Here is an 11,185-nt window from a genome sequence, read left to right as displayed (position 1 = left end):
TCTGAGAATCGAACATCTATTTTTCACCTCCCCTAAATTTTGAGGGTAGTCCACCCTTAATTTTTTTTTTACATAAATTATTTATATTTTATTTTATTATGATTTGGCGTTGAAAAATACATACAACCCTAAATTTTCACCCTTCTACCACCAACCTCTATTTTTAAATAGCGTTTAGCGGCAAGACAACGTTTGCCGAGTCAGCTAGTCTTAGTATAATGGGCTTGATGAAGTCGTTTTTCTTTAAAAGATACGTCATGCTTATTATTAATGGTCATTAATCACTTTCAAAGTTTTATTTTTTCGCAAAACGTTACATTTTTGCTTACTTACCAGAAATGAATATATAGTGTCGCGTACTTTTTTTTGATCTATTACAAACTAAAATTTCTGGAGAACAATGAAGAGAGAATAATGGATCGCAGCAGTGCTTTTTCTTTCGGTTTTTTATACAAGCGTCAATTTTTTTAATTGAATATTGATTACTATCTAGGCTATTACATTCAGAAGAATGAAGCAGCTAATTATCCTACAATAAACTTATTTTTTTATAATATTTAATAATTCCATTAACTAAATATTAAACGACACATACTTAAAAAACGGAGTATAAAAATATTCCGTAAATATCTATTATAATGAAGGCCAATTTCTTCTTCAGATTTCAGATTCATTCGTCACATAAACAAAATTCCTGCGTCAGAATATAAGAAATTAAGTTTTGGTCTGGATAAAAATAATTTTACCTAAAAGCCAATATAAGAATTAAGATTAACAAATTATAGTTTTCAAGAATATTGCCCAACTAACCACACTTCGGTCTTCTTTAATTTGGGTCTAAATTATAGAGTCAAATATTAATTATAAAAAATATAGATGAGAATGTTACTGATACTTAAATATAAAAACATATAAAGACAAAATAAAATTAATTAATTTTTCAATATTGTTGTATTTTATTCAAATTAATTTCACTAAACATTTTAAAACCAATTATTACTTTAAAAAAAAAACTTTAGATTTAGAATAGAATTAGTTTCAAGAACTTACAGTAGTAATAATACGACAATAACACATCGTTATAAAATAAAAATAAAGTCGGTCACGAACTCTCGACCATTATAAAGGTTTACAAGTTTTTCCTTGCGCATGCGCATGACTCACAGACGTAAAAATCGGTTAACGTGTCGCGTACTATTGCACCGACCCCGCCATTTTTATCTTATTTCATGTTTTATGCAACTTAATTGAAATGTTGCTAAACGTGTCTCCAATTAATAATTATGATCGTTTTTCATCTATCCAAAAAATATCTAGATCTATTAGATTTTTAAGGATTAAGTATATTTAAGAAAATATAGTTTAGAAAATATAGAATATTCACAAAATCAACATTACTTAATTAACTTTAAAAAAAAATGTTTAAATTCAATAGATAAAATAAATATATACCTACCCACATACATATACACACAAATATTACCAAACGATATATTAATATTTTATCAAGGACAAGAAAACCACTCAGAGTTAGACCAAAAATGTTTATTACCTACTCAAGGTTAAAACTTTATTGATCACTAACAAACTTAAAACTAAAACATTATTGAACTTTCCTGTGATATTCAGGAGTAGCGTTCCCATAGTCTTGCAAGTTGAACAATGTCGATCTATTCGTAACCATGTATTTCAAAAAATCTTGTATATGAGTCAATACATGCTGTAGGGATTTTTCATCCAATGCCGTATAAGCTAACATTGGACCCAACTTAGCGAACAGTCTTAGTAAATGTATAGATCCATATATTTGAGACATGGGTGTGTCTGGATATTCCTGCAATATCTCGCTGTACTGTGGCCTTTCGAATTTGTACAACAGTTGAGATCCCAGCGTAGCATTGAAGTATTCCTTTATTCCTTCAGTTATATCGACTAAAACTGATTCCTTGGCCTGATTGTGTAGTTTACTCGACTTTTTAGATGCTAAATAATTATCCACGATTTGTGAGACTGTCAATTTAGCAGGTAATATTGCTAATTTTTGTTGTCTGGTAATGACGTCCCAGTCGTCAACGAGCCAAACTTTTAACTCTTCTGGTATTTTAATTTTTACTTCAACTTTTGCTAGGTATTGTTCTTCTGACTCGATCGACAAGTCAAGGCGACCTCTTTTCTTCCTAGAAGTTAAATACAACAATGGTTTATTAAAAAAGTAGTAAGTAAAAAAATGTATTATACATCCATTTTTTAAATTTATATACAGATTGACCTCTCTTATTTTTTTAACTCTATGAATATTTAATACTAGCGACCCGCCCCGGCATCGCACGGGTGAAAAAACTATCAGTGTACCTCTACATTATTATGCATGTATTACACATATACCCCTTCCTCTGAAATCACTCTATTTTTTTTTTCATTCATTACAGCCTATACAGTCCACTGCTGGACATAGGCCTCCACAAGTTTACGCCAAAAATAACGTGAACTCATGTGTTTTGCCCATAATCACCACGCTGGGCAGGCGGGTTGGTGACCGCAGTACTGGCTTTGTCGCACCGAAGACGCTGCTGCCCGTCTTCGGCCTGTGTATTTCAAAGCCAGCAGTTGGATGGTTATCCCGCCACCGGTCGGCTTTTTAAGTTCCAAGGTTGTAGCGGAACTGTGTTATCCCTTAGTCGCCTCTTACGACACCCACGGGAAGAGAGGGGGTGGCTATATTCTTTAGTACCGTAGCCACACAGTACACTCTATTTACTAAAGACGAATCTCTCACTCATCACGAAATCTCCGAAACCATAACAGCTACAAACTTGAAATTTGGCAGATAGGTTCCTTATAGGGCAAAGACATCCGCTAAGAACAAATTTTACGAAACTCGACCCCTAAGGGAGGTAAAACGGGGGTTGGAAGTTTGTATGAAACTCCTATGTTTTTGAAGTAAGGTACTTGAAATTTAAAATGTATGCTCTATAGATAGCAAGAAGGTGTCCAAATAATGCATCGTAATCTATAATATATATAAAAGAGAAAGGTCACTGACTCACTCATCACGAGAACTCAAAAACCGCTGGATGATCCAACCATTCAGGATGGACAAAGATGAAATTTGGCAGTGAGGTAGATTATATATAGTTAATAGACGTCCGCGGTAAGAACAGACTGCGATATTCCACCGCTAAAGGGGTTTAATTGGGGTCGATAGTTTTTATGAAACATATACAGTATATAGGTCGGTTTAAAGGAAAACAACCGCGTTTGCAACCCTATGTGTTCAGGAAACATTTATATTGATCACTTATAAGTAGTACAAAAAAAAATATTTTTTACACTATCTAACCTTTACAGTACTAGAATACTATTTATTTACCCCTGACGTCACGGAGTCACGGGAGAGCGTGCGTTACGCTATTCCGTGGCATATATTTACGTAGAACCATATTAAAAACTAAATTTCATGTTATATTTTAAACATATTTACACTACAATACTATTATTCAACGAACCATTTTGTTCGACGCGACGCGCGCTTAACGCGGACGTAGTTGCGGGCAATAGTTAATGTATTATAAAACAAAGTCCCCAAAAGTGTATGTGATCGATTCCCTCAAAATTTTCTGAACAGATTTTCATGTGGTTTCACCAATGGAGAAAGGGCTTCAAGAGTAAGGTTTACGGAACGGCTAGGCCGATTATGATAAAAGTTTCACTAGAAGTTTGCCAGGAAAACTTTGTGCCACACTGATTTCCACGCGCGCGAAGTCGCGGGCACAACTAGTATTTAGTATAAACGGAAAAGATTTGATTGCCTGTTTGTTAGATAAATTCAAAACCAACTTTTAAATTCTTTCACCAATAAGATGCTATGTTATCACCGAGTAACACAGACTATATTTTAACTGGAGAAAACAAAATAGTCCAAATAGTGTAGTCCACAAGGGCGGATAGCTAGCATGTGTAGAACAATTTTTGTAATAAAATTTATAATAATTTTAGGATAAGTATAATCAAATAAATATATTCCTCAATAATAATATAATTGTAAATATATCTTACTTAGGCTGATCAGATCCTGAGTCGGCAGGAGTGTCTTTACTTTGAGTCTTCGTAGCTTTAGCTGGAGCGGGTGTTGTATCTGTGTCTTTACCTGAAATACAATTTGTCTACTTATTATTATTGTTTTTTTAATATAGAAACATACATAATATTCTCAAACTTTTTATTCATTTTTTCTAATTTCAGTAAAGTTTAAATAAAATCAATAAATATGAATTACAAATTAAGTGTAACATCATCATTATTACAGCCTATACAGTCCACTGCTGGACATAGGCCTCCACAAGTTTACGTCAAAAATAACGTGAACTCATGTGTTTTGCCCATAGTCACCACGCTGGGCAGGCGGGTTGGTGACCGCAGTATTGGCTTTGTCGCACCGAAGACGCTGCTGCCCGTCTTCGGCCTGTGTATTTCAAAGCCAGCAGTTGGATGGTTATCCCGCCATCGGTCGGCTTCTTAAGTTCCAAGATGGTCGTGGAACCTTGTTATCCCTCAGTCGCCTCTTACGACACCCACGGGAAGAGAGGGGGTGGCTATATTCTTTAGTGCCGTAGCCACACAGCACACAAGTGTAACATATAAGTACAAATTGCATTTAATAAGAAAATTTAAATTAATTTGTTTTTACAAGAAACATACGGCTGACATTTACAATTTTATTGATACCTGTTAGATTGCATATATGCCCTGCTCCTAAATATGTCGTTAATTTAAATCCAATTATACTATGATGCTACTGAAAGATTATTTTAGAGTTTATCAACAAACTAACAAAAAATTGACACTTAAGAGTTGTGTTTTCTCGCAAACAAAAAAAAAACCGACTTCAATCACACAGAGGAGTAATGCAACGTAGGTAGAAGAAAAATAGTATAGTGAATACGCGTTGCCAAAGATTAGTCAAAAAAATCGTAAGATCTCTATCAAATTGAAATAAAACCACAAGACGAGCATCAGCTTCCGAATAAAAAAAAAAGCATCGAAATCGGTACACCCAGTAAAAAGTTATGAGGTATAATATGTAGGTCGGCGAAAAAATTGTCAAGTAAATACTATTATTAGATAGAACTTGTCAGATCTCGATTAAATTTAATTGGGACCACATGACATGCACCACCTTTTGATTAAAAAATCATCATAATCGGTCCATCCAATCAAAAGTTCTTAAGTAACTACATACAATAAAAAAATACAGTTGAATTGAGAACCTCCTCCTTTTTTGGAAGTCGATTAAAATAAATTTTAAAGATGATGTAATTATATTTAAAGGGTAAAATTTTACAAAAACTAACCTGCAGGCGTGGAGGCTCGAGACTCTTCTCTGGCTGGAGTAGAGCTGGTGGCTGCTTCAGATTTACGGCCTTTAGCTGGTGCTGTAAATGATGAACAAAATCTTTTAAATATCTGTTTTATTTAAACATCATAATTACAGGAATACATTAAAGTAAATCAAAAATAATAAATCTGTATAACTTAGAAAATTTCATCATTGGCATTAGTCTGTCTATTGCAGACAATTTAGACAGTGTCAGACAGACACTTAACTGAGGTAGGGCACTGCAGGAATTTCCTGCTCAAAATATGGAGCAGCCCGACTGGGGTAGTACCTCGACCTTACAGAAGATCACAGCTAAATAATACTGTTTTCAAGCAGTATTGTGTTCCTGTTGGTGAGTAAGGTGACCAGAGCTCCTGGGGGGATTGGGGATAGGGTCGGCAACGCGCTTGCGATGCTTCTGGTGTTGCAGGCGTCTATAAGCTACGGTAATCTCTTACCATCAGGTGAGCCGTACGCTTGTTTGCCGACCTAGTGATATAAAAAAAAACACCAGCCAGTTCGGCTGCAGAAGTCTTTCGCATTTTAAAGCTATGCCAAGAATGCTTGACAGCGACCTAATTCCAGGTTTCAAATGAAGTTTTTCTTCTCCAGGACCCTGATGATTTTGAGCCAGGTTCATCCCTCGGTCGCCTTTTACGACCCCCACGGGAAGAAAGGGCGTGATGCTATTCTATTCGGCCGACACCCCATGGCATTAAATATATAGTAGTAGTATTATTTAAATGTTACACACTTTTAATATAATATTTTAGAATACCACTTTTTTTTTTAAATAAATAAGGCATACCAAATTGTCTGAAATTATCTAAAATTGTTTTTTTTTTTAAATAAATACCATATACCATCAGCAACCTCAACTTGATTTGGTTATTTTTTATATACAACTAGGTCAGCAAAAAATTTTACGATCCACTTGACGGCAAGAAACACCAGATCATCGAGCATAGCAAGCGCGTTGCCAACCCTAACCCCAACCTGTCAATCCTCCTTCAATCTAGGAGCTCAGTTACCTTACTTACCAGAGGAACACAACACTGCTTAAAAGTCATATTATTTAAATGTTACCTTCTGTAAAGACGAGGTAGGAGTTTCCAAGTCTGGTTCCTCCAGATTTAGAGCAGGATATATCAGTGCTGTGTGGCTACGGCACTAAAGAATATAGCCACCCCCTCTCTTCCCGTGGGTGTCGTAAGAGGCGACTAAGGGATAACAAGGTTCCACTACCATCTTGGAACTTAAGAAGCCGACCGACGACGGGATAACCATCTAACCGCTGGCTTTGAAACACACAGGACAAAGACGGGCAGCAGCGTCTTCGGTGCGACAAAGCCAGCTCTGCGGTCACCAACCCGCCTGCCCAGCATTGTGACTATGGGCAACACATACTCGTATGAGTTCATGCCATTTTTAGCGCGAACTTGTGAAAGCCTATGTCCAGCAGTGAATGTCCTGCGATAGGCTGGAATGATGATGATGATGATATCCTGCTGTGCTTTACCTCAATGAAATCAATGATTACTTCTTACTAACTTTTTTTTGTCTTAGCTGGCTGTGCTGAGTGAGCTCTCTGGACCTCTTTCTGTCGCTGGACATTAGCTTCATTGTATTTTAGCACTCTGCTTTCGGGTACCCATTCATCCCAACTGTAAATCAAATTTATAGGTGGCGGTAATATTCCCTATTATGTGTAATGAGGTGTGTTTTTGTAAGTAGACCCACAAGGACAGATATCCAAACTGGAAACAAATTTTTGCAGAAATACAAATATTCATCCCGAGCAAGAATCAAACCCAAAACTGTGATTTTAGGTCTCTACACAGCACACACACCACTACTAGAGCGGCTGTTAAAGACTTTTACATACAATAAAATTATAACTATAAAGTGTATCTAATATTTACAGGTAAACTCAAAGTTGGCATACTCATATACCAAATTTCAATTTATTATCTTTCTAGCTATTATTTTTCTAGTAAAATTAAGTAACTATTTTTAAGAAAAGGTAATTAGATTAGTTTCATTATTTACCTTAAACATGAACACTGATTACTACTAAAAACCTTATTAATTAACCTGTTAAATATACTTCATTCTTATAAAATTTTTAAGCAAAACAATGTCCAACTATTTGTAGCCTATTGAAGTAAAATGTTTCTACAATATGCAAATAGAAATTTCTGATAAATAAAATGGAGTTAGATAGTCAAGTTGTATCAAAGTCTAAAAGTTTTTTTTTTATAAGACTAGATCAGCAAACAAGCATACAGCTAACCTGATCGTACACGGATACCGTAGCTTATAGACTCCTGCAACACCAGAAGCATTACAAGTGCATTGCCGACACTAACCTAATATCTCTAAGAGCTAGATCACCTTATTCACTACAGGAACACAACACTGTTTAAAAGCAGTATTGTGTGATGATGATGTGATCTTCTGTAAGGTCGAGGTACTTCCCTAGTCAGGTTGCTCCAGATTTTGAGCAGGATATTTCCTGCTGTGCCCTACCTCAGTTAAAGCTGCTTATAAATTCTAACAGTAAATTATGTACGAGATAAACTTTATCGAAATTCGGCGAAATATCTGATATATTAAATAATGTAACTGTATAGGATTCTTAATTATATGATTGAAATTTTTCCACTTAAAATATAGATACATGATTAATTTTACTTACTTTTTATTCCAACCAGCGTAATGTATCAAATACCTGACATGCTTGTCTTTAGTTACAGAACTCTTCAGACATTTTGCCTCGTAAATGAGGGGACCATGGAAGCACAACACTTTTTCACCTAAATATAAACATCACAGGTATAGTTTATGGAATATTTTAAATTAATTACTACAGAATAAAACAAAAAATAAATTACCTTCAGCGAACTTTAGCTTTGGAGCCATTGCGACTTTATAGGTTTTGTTTATTTACTTTTAGACTATTTCATTTTTATGACATTTTAAAATATCTTTGAAAGTTTGATATATACCTATATGCTTAATTGCTGCACAGACAGTGTTACCAACTTTTTAAATAATATAAGAACTATATAATAAGAAAACATTAGAAATAGTAAGTTAGAAAATCATTAATCCTCAAGAAGAGAATGAAAAACGAGAATAGATCTAATGTATGTTAATAAAACATAAAAGATAAAAATGCTCTAATTACGAAACTTTCACGCAGCAAAATTAAAAGAGTGCCACTGCCACATTCATATTATTAAACCTTACGAATTAAGATAGGTTTTAAAGTTTAAAAATTATTTATAATATACAATAATATTATTCTATATGTTATAAGTAAAGTCTATTTTTTTGGAACTGTCTTATTTAGTAAATAAGTCCCTGTCAATACGTAATTTACGATTTTTCCGCATTTATCACTCACTTACTCACTCACTTTGTAAATCTGCATTTACTATATATTTCACTAAAACAAATATCAATTTATCATTTTACACACATAAAAACTAGATATTAAAATACGAATTCCGAGAGAACAGATAACTAATATTTTTGAATATGACACTTCAATGTATTTTTAAAAGGCAAACAGGGATGTAGTCATTATATTTTTAGAGGTGAATGAGTATCAGTGAATGAACAGCATGAGCGATAGAATAGGCAGTGTTCTTTACCTATATTTTAAATTAAAAATTTTCACGAATTATAATTAGTTAATAGATTAAAAACAATATTAGTAAAGCAATTTGTTATTAAGTTTTGTATATTGTTTTTTTTTATGTTGAGCTTAAAAAATTGCTTACAAAATATTACAAATGTCAATCTTTTATAGTAAATTGTTCATTGTAAAGGTTTTATTTTATATTATGAATATTTCTGAATATAAATTACACCCTAAGCATTTTAACGCTATCCCATATATTATAAAAGTATAGCACATAGCACTGGCATAAAAATTTACTGTAGTTCTTCGTGTGTCTTAGGATTACCCAATGAGAGCTTCGTGAAAAACAATGTTAATATTAGTCCTTTTGTTTAGATGTTAGAGAGAGTGTGTCGCGTATCATCATAGTAAATACAAATAATGTGACAATAATACTAATATGGTAGACTTTTTTTTTCTAGACAGAGGCCCTTTCGTGTTATAAATTTTATTTGTGACGTCTTTTTTACCGATCATTATACATAAACAAAATATAAATTGGTTGTCTTTTATTTTCGTAATTCTGTGCCTCTACTAATTCTTAGCAAAGATATTCAATATATTATTAGATTTCAATAATTTTAGCAATATGGTAGCGTTAAATATTTGAACATAAATTAAAATTTTCTTTAGTCTTTGGCTTATTAATATTGTTCATTCATTTGCTCTTTGCGTCACTTTACTAAACTTATACTATTACCAAAGAGTAAAATAACTTGCTTATACAACTATTACTCTATTCTCTGTGATCGGAAGAACTGGATGCGATGACAGTATGAAAGAAAGGTTTTGGGAGGATTTTGATGCGGTTATAATGAGAATACCAGAATGTGAGGAAATATACATTGGAGGAGATTTTAATGGACATGTAGGAAGGATGAATGACGGGTATGAAAGAGTGCATGGGGGCCGAGGTCACGGAGTCAGGAACCGAGACGGTGAAGCTCTACTGGAAGCAGCATTGGCCTTTGACTTAGCAATAGCCAACACATTCTACCAAAAACGGGAACAACACCTTGTCACATACCGTAGTGGTCTACACTCTACCCAAATTGACTACATTCTTTTAAGAAGAAACAGGCTAAAATCGGCCAAGGACTGCAAGGTAATACCGAGTGAGAGTCTTGTCTCCCAGCATAGGCTACTGCTCCTGGATTTAACTCTGAGAGTTCAGAGTTTAAATAAGAGCCCGAAGCCCCCAGTTAGAACGAAATGGTACAGACTGGATGATAGGAAGATGGCTGCAGAATTCCGGGAAAGAGTGATTGGTAAACTGATAGAGATGGGAGATATGGTGGGGATGGGAGTAAACGAGTGCTGGAGTGAGATGGCAACGTGGGTGCGAAGTGTAGCAAGGGATGTCCTAGGGGAAACGAAAGGGAAAAGAAAGATAGAGAGGGATACATGGTGGTGGAATGAGGAAGTACAGACGATTTTGAAAGAAAAGAAGAATGCTTTCAAAGAATGGAAAAGAGTGGAAGATGGAAATGACAGAGAAAAGAAAATAAAAAGATTGGAATATCAAAATAGTAAAAAGAAGGCTAAGAAAGCAGTCGCAATCGCAAGGGCCAAGGTTCAAGATAAGTTGTATGATTCTTTAGAGAGCCCACAAGGTCAAAAAAATCTTTTTAGAATAGCGAGAGAGAGAGAGATGAATGCAAGAGATGTAAACCATATGAAATGTATAAAAGACGAAGCGGGGAAGATCTTGACGGACAATGAGGAAATAAAAGAACGCTGGAAGAGATACTTTAATAACTTGATGAACGAAGAAAATGAATGGAGCGGAGTGTTAGAAAATGTACGAAGTAATGAAGGAATGGTGAAAGAGGTAAGTATAGAGGAAGTGAAGATGGCAGTGCAGAGTATGAAGAATGGAAAAGCAGTTGGGCCAGATGGTATACCAGCGGAAGTGTGGAAGTTTTTGAGTGCGGATGGATGGAAGTGGCTGACTTTATTTTTCAATAAGTTGCTGCAAGAAGAGGTTATACCCGAGGAATGGTGCTACAGTTCACTGGTGCCCATTTTTAAAAATAAAGGTGACATACAGGACTGCAGCAGCTATCGGGGAATAAAGCTCATGTCACATAGCATGAAGATATGGGAGAAAGTGATAGCGC

At 34.7% G+C, this 11,185-nt stretch overlaps 1 protein-coding gene across 1 annotated transcript; it reads right to left on the bottom strand.

Annotated features, from left to right (window-relative positions):
* Positions 1-1,530: 1,530 nt before the first annotated feature.
* On the bottom strand, positions 1,531-8,373 carry LOC123658811 (mortality factor 4-like protein 1). Its single transcript, XM_045594110.1, has 6 exons — positions 8,272-8,373; positions 8,076-8,193; positions 6,929-7,041; positions 5,352-5,432; positions 4,057-4,147; positions 1,531-2,177 (listed from the first exon to the last, which is right to left on the bottom strand). Exons 1-6 carry the CDS (start codon positions 8,297-8,299, stop codon positions 1,604-1,606), a joined length of 1,005 nt encoding a protein of 334 aa, XP_045450066.1. The 5' UTR covers positions 8,300-8,373; the 3' UTR covers positions 1,531-1,603.
* Positions 8,374-11,185: the final 2,812 nt, after the last annotated feature.

The sequence above is a fragment of the Melitaea cinxia genome, chromosome 13, assembly GCF_905220565.1.
Source record: "Melitaea cinxia chromosome 13, ilMelCinx1.1, whole genome shotgun sequence".
In the NCBI taxonomy this organism is placed as follows: Eukaryota; Metazoa; Arthropoda; class Insecta; order Lepidoptera; family Nymphalidae; genus Melitaea; species Melitaea cinxia.
This window is presented reverse-complemented; position numbering and strand designations above follow the sequence as displayed.